Here is a 20,023-nt window from a genome sequence, read left to right on the forward strand (position 1 = left end):
TATTTCTTTCTTTACAAAAATCGATAAAAGTTATGAAAAATACGATAAAAGATCTAATGTAAAATATCATAAGAATATACAAAATTATTTAATAAATATTCAACAAATAACAAATACTATAAAAATGTATTGCAAAATGTTGATTTTAAAAATATGACTTGCAAGTTGCAATAACAAAAATATTGCTGTTGATCTGAAAATTCACAATTTATAAAATTGCAAATATTAAAAGAATATAAATTTTACTTTGTATCTCATTTTTACCTTAAATTTTTTAACAAAAATTTTTAACTAAATTCTACTATTTACTTTAATTTATAATTACTTTAATTTAATTCTCTGTATAAAATAAATTTATACGTATGTTATTAATACAAGTCCTTTTTTATATTAAGAATAATTTTATTCAATTGTTTATCAGAAGTAAATTTCATCTCGACCCAAATTGTAAAGCAAAATAATATTACGTTTGCACACTATACTTACTGTTATCGATAAACTAGCAGGCTTATATATCATTCGAAGGTAATAAGACAGGTTACTATTTCATAACAATGCTTTCCTGTGTTTTTCGTCACACACGTGCAGTCGTGCAGTGTCTTCTCACATTATTGTGTACAAATACATTTACATAATATAAATACAATAAATTGTGGCAGCTTTGTATAGGCAATCAATCTTTGTTAAATTACGTTATAAGGAAAATCAATTTCAAGGACATTAACGAACTGCAGCAGGTAAAGTACGATAATAACGAACAATAACAAGTAGCGGCAGACTAATGAGATTATATTTTGCAGGCTAAACACTCAACATGAATGATTCCGACGATGACAGTTCCGACAGCAGCAACGATTTCGCCGGTATCACGCCAAAAGACGAGCTGACAGCTAGTTTCTTCTCAATAAAACCGGCGACAAAGCCTAACCTAGTGAAGCACGATAGCGAGGACGAGAGCAGCGACGACGACAATTTCGCGAGTGTGCCCGAGAACAATGACATCGAACTGTTCTCCGAGGTGGTCAAGAATCTGGAAGCCTCGCAGAAGGCTCATGTCAACGATGAGGAGCCTAAGCAGCACTCCTCCAAGGACGATAGTATCCGGCAGAACAAAGAAGTCAAGATAGAAAAGAAGAGGAAAAATATATCGGACGAGATAAACGCCGTTTTGCTTCAAGGGGAAAGCGGAGCACACGCATTCCGCAAGGATGACGAGGATGACGAGGACACGAACGACGAGGAGGAGCAGGAAGAGGATGTTAAACGTCCTGAAGATTATACCATACCTAAGGAAGGTGTCAAGATAACTTTGCCAGGCACGAGTGTGCTTTTCAAGAAGAAAACAGGCAGCAAGAAGGAGTCCGATCTGACTGCGCTTCTACGAAGGAAATTGAAAGCCAATCAGATTATTATAGAAAAAGCTGGTAGACTTTGTTGGCTGGCATATGGTTTTTACTTAAATCATCAAGCAAGTGATCCTGAGATAATGGCAACGATGGTGTCTCTTATCTCGACTAAAAATTATCCAAAGGACAACTTTAATTTGGAATATCTGACAAAATTGACAAAATGGTTTAAAAATATCTTTACTGTAGAATCTAGCGATAACGAAGTCATTATAAATAGAGAAACGTTATTGAAAAGAATCGCGGAGAGGAAAATTTACAATTACAGGGAATTGGTGATATTGTACGTGGCGATATTGCGAGGTATCGGCTTACATTGTCGTTTAGTGGTGTCTCTCAATCCACCGCTTGTAAAAGCTTACAACGAATTACTGCCTAAAACGAGCACGGCGAAAAAAGATGGTAAAATTAAAGACGAAACAAAGGAAACGAAAGCTAAGGTGACATCTAAGGAAGATAAGAAAAATGTGGGTAAACTTAAAGAAGAGACGAAGGAAACAAAGAGTAAGGTGACGTCTAAGGAAGATAAGAAAAATGTGAAATCAAAGAAAGAGCTCAGAAATAACAATGTAATTCAGAATAACGAAGCTGCACGAAGTAACGCCAACGTAGAAGCAAAGAAAAGGGCAGCGGAGATTCTTCGTTCCAAGTATTCCTACAGTAAGAAAAACAAAGATAAGTTAAATAGCAGTATATCCGCGCAAGATAATGCTTCCACGTCCAAAAATGTCGAAACAGCTTCGACAAGCTCAAATAAAGTAGAGGCTGATTCATCCCCAAGGCGTTTAAGACCTCGTAAAGCACATGATGTTGTATCTACTTCAACCAAACAACAAAACGCTAAGATTATTTCAAAAAATGATCGATTTAAAATGAGAAATTCTAAGAAACAGTCGCGGAGTGACAGTCAAAGTTCAAGTTCCGAAGAAGAAGAAGAAGAAGAAGAACCACCCAGCAAATCAAAAAGGAGATGCAGCAGTAAAAATAAAGCAGTTATTAAATCTAAAGGAAAGGGAAAGGAAAAAAAAGACCAAGCGTCAACGGATGAAGAAACTGATAATAAATTAAAAACGAGACGAGATGTATGGGCCGAAGTATACGTGGAATCTAAAGCAAGCTGGATATGCATAAATGTTATGGATGGAAATGTAGATTGTGTAGCTGAAACATATGTAAGTAACTTGAAAAAGTAGCGGAAAATTCCATAATTACAAAACAATTCTTATAATTTTTTTGCCTATGAGATTTTCATGAAATTTATTACATAATAATGTTTCAGAAAAGAGCAACCAAGCCAGTATTATACGTGATAGCTTATAATTCGGAAAGATTAGTAAAGGATGTTACAAGACGCTACTGCCCGCAGTGGCTTTCTGTCACACGTAAGCAGCGTATTGATGAGAAATGGTGGATTGAGACTTTAACTTATTGGCAAGAAAGGGAGACAGCTATGTCTAAACAGGAAGATGAATTGCTATTGCAAAAGTAATCTCTTCTTTTTTTTTTTTAATGTTTGATTCTATCCTATTTATTTAGACACAACTGCGATGAAGGATATCAAAAGATAACTAATGTACCACTGTTTTCACAGGGAATTGGAGCAACCATTACCTAAAACCGTTGGCGAGTGCAAAGGGCACCCATTATACGTTCTCGTCAGGCATTTACTAAAATACGAAGCATTGTATCCACCGGATTGTGTGCCATTAGGACATTTGAAAACAGGCGAAGCTATTTATTCGCGGTATTGCGTACATACGCTACGCTCGCGAGAGACCTGGCTAAAGCAAGCTCGTGTAGTTAAGCCGAAACAGGACCCTTACAAAATAGTTAAAGCACTTCCAAAATATGACAAGGTAAAATGGGTGAAAATAATATACCTCGTAGAATTCTACACAGAGAATACGTTTGTCTCATGTGTTAGTCTCATTTGTATGAAAATTATATGAAAAATGTAACAAAAAATTTGGCAGCTTTCAGGTATGAAACTTAAGGATTCTGCATTGGAACTATTCGGAGAATGGCAAACTACAGATTACGACCCCCCAGAAGCTAAAAATGGCATTGTGCCTCGAAACGAGTACGGAAGTGTGGATTTGTTTAAGATGAGTATGCTTCCAAAAGGCACAGTGCATATAAACCGTAAGTACAATATATCTGTCATGTTAACGATATTCTCTTTAACATTTCGTCACATTATTTTACATCGAATAAAATAAATAGCAAAATGTAGAAAATTAGACAAATTTTAAGGGAATGTTACAATATTTGCGATATCTCTAGTGCACATTCAATGAATGAATCCTTGTAGTTCCAGGATTAAATCGCATCGCGCGAAAATTGAACATAGATTGCGCGACTGCCGTAGTGGGTTTCAATTTTGGTTGGTCGGGCGCTGTGCCGGCCACTGAGGGCTATGTCGTATGTGCCGAATACGAAGATACGTTACGAGAAGCTTGGGAAACTGAACAAATTGAATCAGCTAAACGGGCCGCCGAGAAAACGAGGAAGAAGGTCTACGGTAATTGGAGGAAACTTATTAGGGGCTTACTTATTAGAGAGAAACTATCGAAGAAATACGACTTTACGGAAAAATCGAAGACGGACCAGTCGAACAAACGTCCGAAACCGCAAAAGGGCGCCGCGAAGAAGTCCAAAGCACAATAGAATACATGTGTATATACATATCTGTTTATATACGCGTTAATTTGGAAACATTTATTGTCTGGAATGAAGCCTTATTCATATTGAATGCCATAAATCTTTAGAATTGATACTTATTGTTGAAGCAGGTTTTTTACCGATACCTCACATGACATTGTATAAAGCTCCATACTTGATATTATTTTGATATTTATTCATTCAGGTTTATACTGTGTATGATTTATAGCGCTGTGAACGTTTTTTGCGTGGATTAAATTATTTTTATAACATAATAATGTGCAGTCTACGTGATGTTTTTCAAACTCCATTGTATTGTAATGAAAAATATAGTATTATATAAATATCAAACATGTTTATATTTACGTTGAATTTATAATTCCATATTTGCGCAAAAGAAAAATACCCGAATGTTTACTTGCTCGGTCGCTGTGACGTTTATTGTTAATAAATATCATTATTGATATTTTACACTTATTTTTTTACCAACTGTTTGATAATCTCGCTGAAATATTTGCGATATCAATTTACATTTCGCTCGTTTACTTCCAATATCTCGTATGTATTGCCTCTAATGGATTACGGACTACGTGATGCATTATATATCAGTACGGTTAGCCAGATAACCCAGATTTTTCGCAAGAATTCCACCTTCCCACGATCGTGTGCGTGGGTGTATCGTGGGTGTGTAAATATCCTTTATTTGTTCTTATCTAAATTTAATACAATTCGAACATCTTTTGGATTTCCACGAAAGAAAAAAAAAGGAATAATCTACGTATGCGGCTTCGGAAGCACTCGCTTCCACGAATATCAATTTTCTCATTTTACAATTAGTGCATGGATATTAATTTTCATTTTGCTTCTCGTTAGGCGAGCGCGCGCGATTTCTCGACAATATATCATCGATCATATCATACGCTAGACCATATGGGCTCTCCCCATGGTCCTTTTTTACCTGAATATAAAAAAAAAATATCATACGCTGCGATACTAATGAATGGCTTTTAGATGCGGAAAAATTACCTGGAATTGCGAATTTGCGACCGAAGGGGCGTTCATTGTGACGTGTTACATTTGCGCGATAGCTTGCGGCCGGCGCGGCGCGTTTCGGAAATACATATCGCGATTAGGCTGCCATATTTGAATCTTTTAGACGCCTTGAATCTTTTATATCCTCTCATCCCAAACGCGTTAGGGCCAAAGCACATATGACAGTCGTAGTCGTGGACGTATAAGTAACGCACAAGCTTTGGCGTATCCTGATCTGTCAGGTCGGGGACTACGACCGTCGTATATCGCTACGCTGTGTTAAATTATGTGCTTCGGCCCTTAAGGGACTCGACCTCGCTACGGATATCCCTCGTTCGATCTTATTTACCGCCAGCCTTTCCCGTGTCTCGAATCTCTCTTTCTCTCGTCGATATTTTAGATCTTTGCGCGGAGACGAAGAGTCAAGATCGAGATTGTGCTCTACTTGTTTGACCGTCGCGTCGCGGCGTACGTCGGAGCCGGTCACGGATACTAATTTCGGCTCTGTTCTTTTATCCCGACGACTACTCGGAAGTATTACGCCATGAGCTTCGAGATTAACGGCCCAACAGCTTTAATGCGGAAGAATTACCTGGATTTCCGAATATCTACGCGGCTGTGTGTGGCCGAAAGATCGCAGGTCATTACGAACGACGCGACGGTGACAGCGAACGCGGCTGCAATGCAATCCGCCGAATCCGCGAGGACCGCGAGGCGCGAGGCGCGAATGCGTTCGGCAAACGGCGCGAATCGCTCGCTTCGCTCGGGTTCGCGACGAGACGAGCGCTGGCGCGCCATATTCAAATTTTGAAAATGACAATCTCTCGTAAAACAAACGCTAAAAAATAAAGCGTTGTTACGTTTTAAACTGCTCATTCGTTGTCATTCTTTTTCTTTTCAAATATCCTTTGAATTATGAAGATTCGAATATAAAAAATCAAGTTAAATTAAAATACTAACCTGAAGTGAAACACGTTAAAAAGAAGAAAATTAGGAGCTTTTTACATCTCGCTATTGTTTTCTGCTTGTTGAATTTATGTTTAATACTCAATGAAAACGCATGATAAATAACTATATCTATTCACTCTTTCAAAGAAAAAATGATAAATAAGTTAATTTAAACATTTTAAATATCCAGGAAGAAAATACCATGTTTATTGTCAAAATATCATAAATAATATTTATAACACGTACTTGTATGTACAATATATAAATATTACCTTTTTTTAATAAAAAAAAAGATTAAAGAAATTTTTATCTAATCTCATTTGTAATTGTTAATTGAGTAAAGAGTTTAGAAATTAACAATGTTTAGAATTGACTATTTGACGTGTTGCGTAATTAATTGTTTTTTAAAGAGACGATTTCCTCGAGGATCACGCCAGTGTAATTTGGGAAACGCAATTCGTTTGGGCATATACGTAATAAAACAGCGGGGCAGCAAATAATTTATGCAACTTCCATGGAAGTGTGCCAAAGACGGTGTTCTCGAGTAATTGGAGTATGTTTGCTAGATAGGCATGCCCTAGGTGGAGCTTCTATTAGCCCGGATCACGAAAGCCGACCTGGAAACTGATTCAGCCTGGATTCGGGTTTCTTCTTTGTAATGAGACCGTTCATTTACGGCGGAAGTGCGATAATACCTGGGCCGAAACTGTCATTTCGGTCTCAATATTTGCATTACGAGTCAACGGCGTTCCTTGCACTCGTTTCCAGTCAATAAAAGTTTCGGAACAGGATGGAGGGATCATTTATAAGGTAAAAAGTTTCCTTGACGTAGTTGAACTCTTGTGCTTCATAAAGAATAAAATTCTTTTTCTATCTCGACTTCGAATAATATTTATGCGCATAAATTGCATTTAACACAATATTTTTAACTTCTAAGAGATGTAGTGTAGAATTACATTAATCTGTATTTTACAATTTATCTGGGAATATACTTTCTTTACTTGTACGATTTGTTCTTACATGTAAGTTGTTAATTAAATAAGAGGAAAGTAATATTTTTTCTGCATAAACTCTGCATACATAATTAAAATAAAAGGTATAATCAAATTTGTCGCATTTTATTTTTTTACGTAAAGAGCTTATTGTTTTTAGTAGATTTTTAAAAAATTGAAGAAGATAGATTTTAATTATTTTTCATGCAGTACAAAGGATTCCATGATGCGTATTGGAAGACAAAGGAAAAGACTAATAGTAGTAAATATTATGCATGGTTACAATGACAAATTCAATATTTCTTTGTCTGATTGTAATAAAAGGTACAAAATACGAAAATTTTTACATTAAATTTATAAAGATAGGAAATAAGTTAAAATTTTCCTCTTAGATATTACATCATTTCAATAAAATACTTCCCGAAATTAATTTTATTCTACTTTTAAGAGTAGCCTCAGTATGATTTATATTTTTCCTTCAAATTTTTCTTCAAGGAATAGCCAGAATCTAAAAATCCCGAAATTTGTAAAAGAATCTATTGAAGCTAAAATTGGGATTTCTAGAATGCTATCGGCTCAATCACAGAAGACATCACGTATGTGATAATGAATGTCATAATTAGAGTTTCTAATGCTATTTTCTTCGTTTTACAAGATTTAAGCAACACTTGTACTTCGAACTTCACGAGTTTCGGCAACATTACACAATATCAGAAAGAATCATATGTTCTCCTTTGTACGATGAAAGTTTTCCCATTTTCCGAGGCGCCCGTCAACGATCGATCATCCGCGCGAGATATATGATCTCCGCCTCGCCTGGCGTAACCCGTGTAGTGCTGATCGATCATTAAGCTCACCTCTCGTTCGTTCCGGTATACTCGCACGAGTGCATGCATTACACGGCTCCTGGTACTACGCCACACGGTTTTAGCTGTCCAATTTCATATTCGCACCGGCATTAGCTATAGATATCGCAAGTATATGCAGACAGTTGCATCAACACCTTGACGCATTCTCTTGTATATAAGGCACACGGACTGCACGTCTATTTCAGAACGCGAACTTGAACTTATAGACTCGTTCGAGCGCGCGCGGACTCGCGTAGGATGATCAGGAAATTGGCAATTAGAAACGAGCAAGAAGTTCGATTCGTTTCGACCACGAGAACGGCGGGGAAATCAATTTTAAGGATCCTTCGGCTTCCTTGTTATCCTCTGGGCATCGTGATCCGAGCGAATCGTTTAATTGAATCTTCCGATCAAACGAAAGGTCGGAAGATGATAATCTGATCGAAATCTTCTCGATTGACTCGATATATATAAATCAATAATTTGTAGACTATTTTTATCTTTAAGATACCAGCGCTATTCTTGACGTTATTCCTTTATGTTACTTTATTATTACAATTGTTTGAATTCTGCAATACTCAAACAGTGTTTCTAACTAAATTTTAACATTTTATTTGATTATCATATAACAAAAATAATTTATCAACTTTTTTAAATTTCTTACGGTTTGGTGCGTACATTTTTATTTCAGAACAATATAAGACAATCTAATTATCATTTATAACGGAAACTGGTAATGCAAGGAAGGATTAAATACGCGCATTATGCGTTAGTCGTATATGGAGCGGAAGAATCATATAAGGAAATACGCACACTATTCCAGTTAATTACAAATAGTTCTTCTCGATGGTAAAGGTAACTGTTGCTTATGGTCAAATGGCTTTCTTCTGCATGTGATGAAAAATTGCAAGAAGTTTGAAAATCTAACTGATCGGGTCTAATTAATGAACTAAAAACACGCGTACTGAAACTTAAATACCACAAGCGCGACTTTTGCTAAATTTTTTATCGATATTTTTTGTAGTGTATTACAATAACATATAAATTACATTTTAATTAATTTATTCCAAAATATGCAATAATTTCTTGTACAGATATTTATATTTCAATAAATGCTTTGTTAACAACAAGATTTAAGACTGTAATCATCTTATTTTACAACACTGTAATTAATGGAATAATTTGTGGAATATTGCTATAATAATCGAACAATCATACTACTTCCATCCTCTGGCCCGGAAAAGTGCAAGTGCCTGAATTTATTTGATTAAAGTCGTTTCTGAGCGCGAGACTTCATTTCCGATTGTCTGTAAGGCCGGCACGAGAATAGCACGAAACACATGCAAAGATGCGCAGCTCCGATAGATCTATAAGATAAGACGATTCGTACTCCGCACATCTGTGCCGAATACAATAGCTTAGATATAGAGTAGATGTGTGCCAGGTGCTACGCAGGTATAAAAGCGTGATTCGGGCACGTCGGAGCTGTCAGTACGTGTATAACAATTAGACGAACAATTTCCTTTAACCGCGATCCATCCATTACAGATCATCTCATTACAGTCTATCAAATAATATTTATAACACATGGGTATATATGCAGGAAAACACTGATTTGGCATTGAAAACTTTTAGTAATAAGTCTACATTTGAGAATTTTAGAAATTTAAATCTCCTTAACTGTGTCGATTAATCTTCTTAAAGAACTTTACTATTCACATAATTTAAAGCTCGATAACTACGTGATAAAAAATTATAAACTATTTAAAACGTTTAGAAATTAATCTTTTATAATATAATTAAAAATTGATAGGCATATGTGAAGAGGGCATGAATGTCTCGATCGGAAACTATTTTCAAAATAATAGCTTGCAAGAATACATCGCTTTTTAGATTGAAATTTGTAATAGTGATGAACAAGCATGATACGTAAGATGAGTCGCTACAACACTTTAATCGACGAAATTGTTGTGTTCTCTTTTTGACCCACCCTGGTGTAGGGTGCTCGCGCGGTGTGCTAAGCTGAGTCAGCTCGGGGGTGTTAGTTAGGGTTATTATTTCTAGCTTCACGTCTGACGGCAGTCTGTCAGTTATCGCAAGTCAATGAAAGTACAAACAGCATCGTTACCTTCACAGACGTTCGTGGTATTCGATTAGAGTGATATTAGATATTAAATATTCGGAATACATGCAAATGTACTAAACGTATGAACAAGTGTCTATAAATGTAATAAACGTAATTTTAATTTGTTACAATATAAACTAAAACTATTCTAAAGAACGTGTTCATAAAATACATGCACATACAAACTAACATCTACATGTATAATAATAATATAACGCGTCAAAATTAAAAATAGATAAAATAATATTTTTAATAAAAACCTTTAAAATTGTTACAACAGACAGACACACACACACACACAATGTTTTTTTTTAAATAATTGTACAAATTAATCGTAAAATAATGGGAGAATACTGATTTCAAAATAAAATAAAACGAAGCAATTATTGACTGTTAAAAAATAATAAATTTGCGCGAGATAGCTTTAAAATTTAGCTATTCTGCCGAATAATATCTGCATTTAAATCACCGACATCTTAAAGATTACTGCATGCACGTAGAATTTCGCGTACTTCAACTTTTAAGCGCGGACTTTTAAAGTCTAACATTGATTATCAGAGAACTACCGGGAGAAACTGTAGGCAAGGCACGTTATTTTTCCTGCATTCCGTCTTCGGCGAGCAAAATGAGAAAACGTGAGAATTTACTAACTACGGTGTGAATCGACGTGATCGTTTTTGCGGAAGTTATGCCGGTTAAGGAACGACTGCTGAATGGAAACGAATGGAATTTTATGGACCGTCGAGCTGCATCAGACTGTAGATCATAAAGCTGACGCATGAAGCAGAAGAAGGTATATATCTTCCGAAACGAAAAAAAAACGTGTCGTTGAACAAATTCAATATGTGATTGTTACATAAAAAAATAACTGCGATGGTGTCCAGCAACGATCTGTCTGTGTATTGGTGGTTTGAAATTCTTTAGACTGTGAGTCGCAACGTGTGCCTAAATTTAAATCTTGAACAAATACAAAAAGTAAGCTTCAGAAATGGCTGAATCCGACGTGACGGAAGAGAAGGAGGCCGCTGTGACAAACGCGACATCCACCTGCGATAAGCGACATTGCAAGGAGATGCGGAAGGAGAAGTTACCCCCATACCTTCGGGATAGAGGTATGAAAAAAATCTCTGATACTTAAATCACAAAAAGATAATTTTTTATTTGTACACTGAGAAAAAAAGCTGTTGCTTCAATTACAGTGCTATTACGGGGTGCCAAAAACATAAGTAGTTTATTCAATTGCTTATTATTAGACCCAAATATCCGGATTATTAAACCAATAATTTAATTATTGGTTTAACTTCACTAAAACTATCTTTAAAAAGCTGAAAAATACCTACTTACAATAATTAAATTATTGGTTTAATAATCCGGATATTTGGGTCTAATAATAATACAATTGAACAAACTACTTATGTTTTTGGCATCCCGTGATAGCACTGTAATTGAACTTTTTCTCAGTGTAGTATACTACAATTGCCCTAATTTCATGATACGCAGTTATATTCTAAATCGCATACTTAAGTATGTTTAATTATACTTTATTCAATGAACAATTAGTAAAAGAAATATTGTTAAAGAATTAAATTTTTTTCTAGTTAAATACTCTTTTCTCCGTAGAAAAAAAACGACATAATTTTATATTGTAAAAACTAATTGTAAGTTGTAATTATTTCAATTATATTAGTAATTTAAATTACAAAAACTAGATTGCAATGCTTTCACTTTCTAGATTAGATACTTTTTAGTATATAATCTAAATATACATACATTGTAGTCAATTTTATGTGTGTGCAAAGAGATTTATATTAAGCTTTAAAGTAAAGTACTTCCAATATAGTGAGTTAATATTTTGCGCTGAATTAAATTATTAATTGACTACAGCAACTTTCTCTTTATTACGATAATCCTCATTTGTGCAAACCAATTATGAACTTAAATTTAACGAAGTATGAAAAGAGAGCATCGATTGCTTCACTGGATGAAGTATTACCCGCATAATATTTCGTATATTAAATATTTTCTCGGCTATGAGTAATATCAATGTGTACGAAGCGATTAATTATGTGTGTTAAACAAATATATGTATATATGTATATCTTTTCATGTCCCATATAAAATATGTTCTTTTTAGCTTCGCAAACACACTTAGGTTAAAAGTATTTTTACAGTTCTATACAAGTTTGGCTCCTCTTGCTGAAAACTCTTCAAGCCAAAAGGATCGATAGGCCGTGCTTTCGCAGTCTCTATGCGTACTGAACATTGAGATCAAGCCAGCTTTTGTCCTTTTGCTCTACGCGAAGTTTCTGTCCTCGCTGAGCTGGCCTTAGGACTGCAATACTGTTAGTACAAGTTATTGTCTGCAAGTAAAATTCTTTGCAATTTTAAGTAAGCTATTTCACATCTTGCTTGCGAGTAAATTTGTATAGAACTATAAAAATACTTTTAACCCAAATGTGTTTGCGAAGCTAAAAAAGAGGACTAACAGTATCGCATTTTGTATTTTTGCACATGTAATTTTTTATGCGTGAGAAATATTTCTATATTATAATTTTACTTTATTAACGCACTTATATAATTTTTTAGCTAAATTTTAGTTTATCTTGCATGCGTGATAAATAAACCAAATTATCATTATTTACATTATTTACTCTTTCCGTTTTTTTATACGCTATAAATATTATTATTAAAATGAATAGTGCATGTATGTGAACAACATCAAAAAATAAATCTTATTTCGTTTTGGAATAATTTCATAAAAATTATTTGCAACAAAAAAACAATAAAAATTTCAGCAGTTTCAGAAAAATATTTATTATTGTCAAAAATAGCTGAGCTAAATAGACAGATAAAGGTTCATTAACACTGCTTTTTATTTACTTTATTCTAAAAGGTTTTATCCAAATATAACATGCACTTTTGTTATATATATAATTTTGACTCTTCCTTTAAGTAAGCGAACTCATTTGCTTTGTTAAGATGATATATAGAACACAGAAGGATACAACCAGGCATAATTCTATGGAACATTACAAGCGTGTACATACACTGCAGAAACGTAAACGAATAGATCGATAGGTATGCCTCCTCGACAGGCGCCTCGCAAATGTAAATTAGGGACGCGATATATCAGGGTGTGCAATCGCCAAATGCAGATGGCCGTTCCGGCGCGAATTCGTAATCCAATATTTTGATTGCACGCGAACACGCGATCGCTTTCGAGCTACGAGGTAGTCGAAAGGCCGCGCCGGATGATCTATACACGTCTTCGCCATCTGAAAATGGCAGCTTCGGTTGCCATCTCTCTCTCTCTCTCTCTCTTTCTCTCGATATTCAGTCAAACGACGTTTTGTTTTTACGACGTCTAATCTAGATCTATAAAATCGAGAGAATAAATGGAGAAAATAAAATCACGAAATTTTTTCGCATCACGCATATGCGTGCATGAGAACAAGTTTTATTTTTATTTCTGATATTGTTATAAGGAATAGAATTCAAAAATTCCTTCCTTTTAAAATAGTAATATTTTTTTATATAAAAATAATTTACAATAATGTAAATTTTAATTAATTTAAACTAAAAATTGTTAATAGATTAAATAACAGAGATACCAAGAAGAATTAAAAATGTAGAAGAAAAAGTACAAAAATATAAAGCAGAATAAAAATTTGAAATCAAAATGTAATTTTCTGACAAAGAGTGAAAATGTAAAATAAATTATAATTTTTTTCAAGAATCCATGTAAATTCGATCTTTAAATATATAATTTTATAAATTACTTTTATTTTAGGAATTGTTAAAACAAAAATTCTTAAAATTATAATGGATTTTAATGAAAATTTTTTTTGCATATTATTTTATTTATATATACAAATATTAAAATATAGTAATTACGCTTTTATTTCAACCACTTCTTCAAGCTTGACCTTAAAACATTAAATATAGTAAATGTAGTTAATTTGATTGAAAACCTCGTATTGGCTTTCCCACACATTCGTTTATTAGTTTTCTGTCAGATCCGTCAAGGTCCTGCCGTAATAATCGATCAGCTCATCCGAGCTGTTCCGAGAAAACAAGAACCTTGCCCCCAAATTCACCCCATCTTACCCCTGTATGCTTCGTTATATCCGACGTACACGCGAGAAGTCTAAAGACCCGAGCACATCCATCGCGTATATAAACAGTATCGCATTAAACTTCATCGTCTCCCAAAGCACTCACCAGCGGAAATACGGGAAACACAGGAACTTAGATAACTTCAACCACTGTTACATCTAGCCACATGCAACGGCGTAATGTTTTAATTACCCCTCATTCAACCGACAGAAAACTTTAAATGATCCTTCAACCTTTACCAATCTTGATTTTATCCTTTATCTCTATAAGCTTCGTGATAACTTCAATATTAACAATGTGACATTGTGTAGTTAAAAAAATAGAATATACGCATAAATGTAGCACTTGATTCAGAGTGCTACAGAAATAAAAATTCTACAATTCTTTCTTATTTTTTTCTTTATTTTACTTTTTTGTCTTTAGTTTCCTTTTTCTTGCCTCTCCTATTTTTTCCTATTTTTATATTTTTATATCTCTTTTTCTCTCTTTGTGTGTGTTTCTTACTTTCCGTTTTCGTTTCTTATTTTTCTCCCTTTTTATTTATTATTTTTATTTTATTTATTTATTATTTTGTTTACCTCTCTTTTCATCATATCTTTCTTCCTTCATTTTTTCTCAGCTCTCTTTTCTTTTATCTTTTCTATTTACATTTTACTTTATTCTGCTTTTTTTTCTCCTTTATATTACCTTTTTTCTGTTAGTTTCTTTTTTTTCTTGGTGATAGATCTTCAGATAATTTACTTACGCCAATGACCGCCACTCACCTGCGCTCAAATTCCAGCTCGAAGTGCGGCATGACAAATAGACATTAGTAGGGCATGTCTATCGTTTCCAGCTGTCGTAACTCTTTTCGGACGTTCGAATTGACACCTTTCGTGCGCGATCGGTCTGAAAGCTCCGGCGCGACGTACATATTTCGCGAAATGCTTGCACGCATAAGCGTCGCATATTAGATCCTATATAAAGGAAGGTGCGGATTCCGGCACGATCTCAATTGATATCGGATATTCTACCGACGTAGTACCACCGCGCGGGTGACAACTGGCTGTGGAAGTCATCTGAGAATCTCCCTCGTCTCGGCGAAATCGTTTCTTGCGCTTCAAAAAGGGCAAAAGTAGAAAAATCGTTAAACAATAAATTAAAGATTTAATTTTATTGTAAAAAATTATATAATTATTAATTGTATAAAGAGAAACATTTGAATTAACATTGTGCATATAATACACAATGGAATGTGTTTTAGTAGATGCAATATAATATTATAAAATAATCACAGCTAATACTTTCGATACTTTTAATATCACAGCATTAAGAATACTTCGAAGATGTTGCTGTCAACTCGAGCAGCCCGATACGCCGCTCTTATGGCCGAACCCGACGAGCTTTACCCAGGTGTAAACAGGCATTTAGTTTTAAACTCTGTTCTATTTCGTGAGTACTAATATATCTTTTGGATTGTGTGTTTCAGAAAAAATACTCTACCCACGTAATACGAGAGCTCTACCAAAAACGCCCGTGATCGGTGGACAACCCATCGAGGAAGAAACATGCATGGTAATTTTAAAATACATAAATTTTATTATAAATATAATAAAAAATTATATAAAAATTTATAAACGTATAAAAATGTTTGAAAACTATCGCTTAATTCATAAAAATTAATCGTTGTATGTTAATGATTTCCTATCATTATAGACTTTGAGAACGTTGGTCTTTGGTTCCTGCGCGAGTCCGCCTAAAGTCGAATGGGCAAGGACCGGGCTGACCTTACGACCATATGGACAAAGTTTAGCATTTGGATTGAGAACGCCCAGGAACACAACAAGAGGCCTCGTCACCGCAGTGCAAGCTGTCATGCTAAAGCACTTTTTATTCAAGTGCGACAAGCAAGATCTACGTGCAAATTTCGAGACGTAAGTGCCCTTATATAAACAGCAGATATATTATTCTATTACCGTATGCGTAATCAAAATATTATTAAAGCGATAATCAAAATATTATTATAGATAAGTGTAATTATCATATGGAATCGTAAATCGGTTATAAGGAAAATTTCTTTTGATTGCAGCTTGCTGAAACCTTCATATGATCGACAAATCGAAGTGTTGACTTCTGCAATATCGGAGATTATCTGGCGTTGTGCAGGTGGTTTTTCCGTGTCCACATGTCCAAATGTGGTCAGCAACATCGTGCCAAAGGCCATAGTAGCTCTGCCGCAGGATACGCCATATCTTCAACACAGTGTGCAATATTTTCAAGATGGATTAACAGAAACGGTATGTTTTCTTATTTTCTTATGCACATGTGTATAGGCCAATCAATTTTCTTACGCTTACGCATTATGCGTTATGCAGAAGTGTGTGCTCCCCGCTTTAATATATATTTAAAACAATTGTTTATCAGTAATTTCGTCTTCGTCAGTTTTAATATATATTTTTCTTTATTATTTAATTATAAATAGTATACTTTTTATATTAAATAAACAGTCAGAGATTTAAATCTTGATAAAAAAAGATAAATCTATGGCGAAATGAACATTCTCGCGCACGTTCAGTGAAATAATTCAGTAACGTGTCACTCCATTTCTATCACATTAACGAGTAACAAAGTGAAATCTAACTTTCTCATTTAATTACGACGAAACAGAATATGTCTCAAATTATAGCGTTGGTATTTTGCTAAGTGTGTTAGAATAATCTCAAGATTGCGTGCGATATATCTCTGACTGTATGGTTGACAACTCATGTTCTACGACGTTATCAGATTCAAGTACACTCCTTGAAAGGTTGCTTTGTACTCTAGCTGCACCTTTTCGAGTTCAATTCCTTGGAGGATCTTGAGATATTTGTCAAGAGATACTTGTACCTGGTGAGTATTTACGTAAGGAAACTAAAATATACTTGACGGATTTTCAGATTATACAAACATTATCGGACATTATTTATGTGATGGAATTGCATATACATATTATAGTTTCTATATCAAACTCAAATTTTAATTGCTTTTTATCATTGTTATAAAATTAATTTTTTTTCCATAAAGTCAATAAAATATAAAATTATCTTACTCAGAATTTTCATACCTTCAGTTTCACGACGAAGGCGGACCTGGTGCGATGTTACTTTTATACAGCGCGGTGCTTTCAAGAGGCCTCTCAAAGTAAGATACCTTTTTTAACATTTTTCCTTATTCTATTTCAGGTTGAAGATGAAAAAGGATTGCCTCAATTGGACAATTAAATGCAAGTTACTTTGATTAATGTATTTAAATGCATATTTCAGGGTTCGAAACGATTTGGAAGATTTAAAGGCATCGATCCTCGGTGGATGCTCGGAAGAAGGCCCAATCAGTGTTATTGTCTTCGTTTTAACTGGTCGTGCTTCACCGCATCTTCACAACGGAGTGCTTCACGTTGGCGATGAAAATACATATGTAAGTTTATAATAATTTTGTTCCTTAGCATTTACAAATTTGCGTATTTATAATTTCGATTGTTATAATATCTATATACATATATCTATTATAACATCTATAGATCATATCAAAATTGATATAAAATTTCTGCATGTATCATAGATTATTTGCACAAAAAGAATTATATGTATATTGAATAAATATAACCTAATTTAAAAAAAAAGACAATTATTTATTCAAATGTTAATTCAATATAATTAATTCGAAATAAGGCTGTACCGCAATGGGGCGTCCTTATGAGAAGCGAAGTGGGGTTCTTAGTGCACGAAAGTGACAGCAATATAGGCAAACAGCCGGGTTCTCGATTGAAGACACCCAGTTTACCGATATGGGTGACTCTTTGTCTCGGTCACCATGGCGTGCTCTTCAACACGAATCGAGAATTGTTGAGGAATTATCACGCAGAACGACGGTACACATCCATCATGTAATTTTACGTGTTACTCGATTTTTTGTTAATTTTATTTATGTCTTAATTTTTTTATAGTAATAATTTATTAATTTATTATCAATACAATATTATCATAATATTAATTATATTGTATTTCTGACACACATATGATAATCCCTATATAAAGTATAAATAATAAGATATGCAATTTATAAATAAAAAAAGCTGTTATATTGATTATATGCATTAAGAAAATGTATCTTATGTAAACATAGCTCAAAATTCACTTCTAACTTCTAAATACAAACACATAAATAGATATCTGACTTTTTCTTAGACAGTCTCAAGGAAATATCACCTATTCTAAATATATGTTAAAAGATTCGAGATTCAATATTTCACCTGCGGTGGCAGTCATGCTACGTTGACGGTGGATACCAGGGCAAACGAGACTTCCGGAGGATCAGATGCTGCAACAATGGAAACCGCGGATATCGCCGCGACACCATTAGAGAAGCTTATTCGATCCAAGTTAGTATTATTTAACAAATAATATAAAGTATAAATTTTACTCAAGTAAATTTTACTATTCTCAATTTTACAAGAACTATACTCCATGCCCGATTTAATACAACAGCTTAATTTGAAAAGTTTATTTACTTGCACCGTTAATTTTAGAAGCTTTTTAGTGCGCGAAAAAGATCTAATTGTAAGATCGCTATTGTCTTCTCGATTACGAAATGATCATGCGATATCTGCGAGATCGCTCGTGCGTTACCGTAAACAGCGCAGAATTCAAGGTATCACCTCTTCCACTTATTGTTCCACGCTGCACCAAAGGTGGCAGGATGCTCTAATACAATGGAACGGAACGCCGGTGATGTGAGGGATACGAAAGGATGACGACCAGATCCACTCTTCCGTGCTAAGCCGTGTGTCCGTGATTCCGTGTATCCGCGATGCTAATCGATCAGCGCTTATCGATCGCTATGCACGCTTATCCCAGTAAAGGGGATTAATTAATTATCGTCAATAATATAAGTCCACGTAGAAATTATATGTGTCGCGATGTCAGACATTCCATGATTTTAAATGTGATAAAATTCTTCTGACGCTTTCTTAGATGGTACATCAGGCATTTGTACGATGGCCAAGAAGCTTTGTTATTTCGTGAAATATTTGTCAATAAATGGCTGTGTTAATGAATTTATTATCTCATATAAACTGTGTATTGTAAGAAAAGAATACATTGTGTAATTGTTACGTTTAACATCATATTTGTCTACAATAAATACTTTGCTTCTTTTAGAAAATTACAATATCTTTATTTTAAAGAAATCAAATTTTATATATAAAAAATATATATTATATAATTATACACGCATATACAAAACAAATATAAAAATTAAACCGTCCTAAGTTCATCATTAAATCATTCTTAGAAAGAGCGGATACCGTTCGGCAGATATACCGTTCAGTGAATGATAAACAAACTATCACGCGATCGCGTGGAAAACGATATGTCTTCTTTGACTCATGTGCATACAATATCACAATGCAATCAGCTGGAAGGATTATACAGCCAATTTTAATTTATTGAGATTAATACTATTAATAATTTTGTTCAAAATATTTTTGTCAAAAGATATCAAGATTTTCAATACAGTAAGTACATTATTTTATCAATATTCTGATATGATTAAAAATATTAACAGAATAACAAATGGAAATAATTTAAAAAAATGATTCTAATAAAAAATACACAACAGAGACGAAAACGACGAAATATTTTTCAAACATTATTAAATAGTGGTAAAATCATCAAGAGTAATAGAGATATTTTTAACAATCAAATAGCATGACTAACTGTTTCATAAAATCGAATAAAAAGTGAACATAAATCTCCATTTGTTATAATGATCGAGCGTTTGAGAACTTTTATAATAATTGAGCACTTTCGAAAATATCCGATAAATTGCATGTCTCAATTGTGTCGGCCGGTGGACGCACCGTTAGCGAGTCATTCTGCG

The 20,023-nt window shown here is 34.2% G+C and overlaps 2 protein-coding genes across 11 annotated transcripts; both read left to right on the forward strand.

Moving 5' to 3' along the window:
• The first annotated feature begins 581 nt into the window (after positions 1-581).
• Positions 582-4,498, forward strand: LOC112459640 (DNA repair protein complementing XP-C cells homolog). Its single transcript, XM_025023844.1, has 6 exons — positions 582-737; positions 801-2,578; positions 2,686-2,891; positions 2,998-3,262; positions 3,380-3,548; positions 3,718-4,498. The coding sequence occupies exons 2-6, from the start codon at positions 815-817 to the stop codon at positions 4,071-4,073; spliced, it is 2,760 nt and encodes a 919-aa protein (XP_024879612.1). The 5' UTR covers positions 582-737; positions 801-814; the 3' UTR covers positions 4,074-4,498.
• A 2,158-nt stretch (positions 4,499-6,656) lies between these two features.
• Positions 6,657-19,300, forward strand: LOC112459641 (inactive ubiquitin carboxyl-terminal hydrolase MINDY-4B). 10 transcript variants are annotated; one of them, XM_025023848.1, is made up of 12 exons: positions 6,657-6,857; positions 8,579-8,742; positions 10,571-11,124; positions 15,597-15,682; positions 15,824-16,041; positions 16,197-16,404; positions 16,931-16,996; positions 17,217-17,287; positions 17,410-17,560; positions 17,815-18,014; positions 18,375-18,524; positions 18,781-19,300. In XM_025023848.1, the coding sequence occupies exons 3-12, from the start codon at positions 11,001-11,003 to the stop codon at positions 18,848-18,850; spliced, it is 1,344 nt and encodes a 447-aa protein (XP_024879616.1). In that variant the 5' UTR covers positions 6,657-6,857; positions 8,579-8,742; positions 10,571-11,000; the 3' UTR covers positions 18,851-19,300. The 10 variants fall into 10 exon arrangements, with proteins under 10 accessions (XP_024879616.1, XP_024879618.1, XP_024879617.1 ...); XM_025023850.1 differs by lacking the exons at positions 6,657-6,857; positions 8,579-8,742 and adding an exon at positions 9,079-9,478 and having other exon boundaries at positions 10,571-10,805; positions 10,989-11,124; XM_025023849.1 differs by lacking the exons at positions 6,657-6,857; positions 8,579-8,742 and adding an exon at positions 9,080-9,478 and having other exon boundaries at positions 10,571-10,805; positions 10,897-11,124.
• Positions 19,301-20,023: the final 723 nt, after the last annotated feature.

The sequence above is a fragment of the Temnothorax curvispinosus genome, unplaced genomic scaffold (assembly GCF_003070985.1).
Source record: "Temnothorax curvispinosus isolate PA1 unplaced genomic scaffold, ASM307098v1 QBEX01010036.1, whole genome shotgun sequence".
NCBI classification, from domain to species: domain Eukaryota; kingdom Metazoa; phylum Arthropoda; class Insecta; order Hymenoptera; family Formicidae; genus Temnothorax; species Temnothorax curvispinosus.

Coding starts and splice junctions, on each gene's coding strand:
- LOC112459641 (XM_025023848.1), top strand. CDS start 11,001: ATGGCTGAATCCGACGTGACGGAAGAGAAGGAGGCCGCTGTGACAAAC. Junction 16,042..16,196: donor CTACGTGCAAATTTCGAGAC/GTAAGTGCCCTT, acceptor TTTTGATTGCAG/CTTGCTGAAACCTTCATATG. Junction 18,015..18,374: donor AATTATCACGCAGAACGACG/GTACACATCCAT, acceptor ATATGTTAAAAG/ATTCGAGATTCAATATTTCA.
- LOC112459640 (XM_025023844.1), top strand. CDS start 815: ATGAATGATTCCGACGATGACAGTTCCGACAGCAGCAACGATTTCGCC. Junction 2,892..2,997: donor GATGAATTGCTATTGCAAAA/GTAATCTCTTCT, acceptor CTGTTTTCACAG/GGAATTGGAGCAACCATTAC. Junction 3,549..3,717: donor AGGCACAGTGCATATAAACC/GTAAGTACAATA, acceptor GAATCCTTGTAG/TTCCAGGATTAAATCGCATC.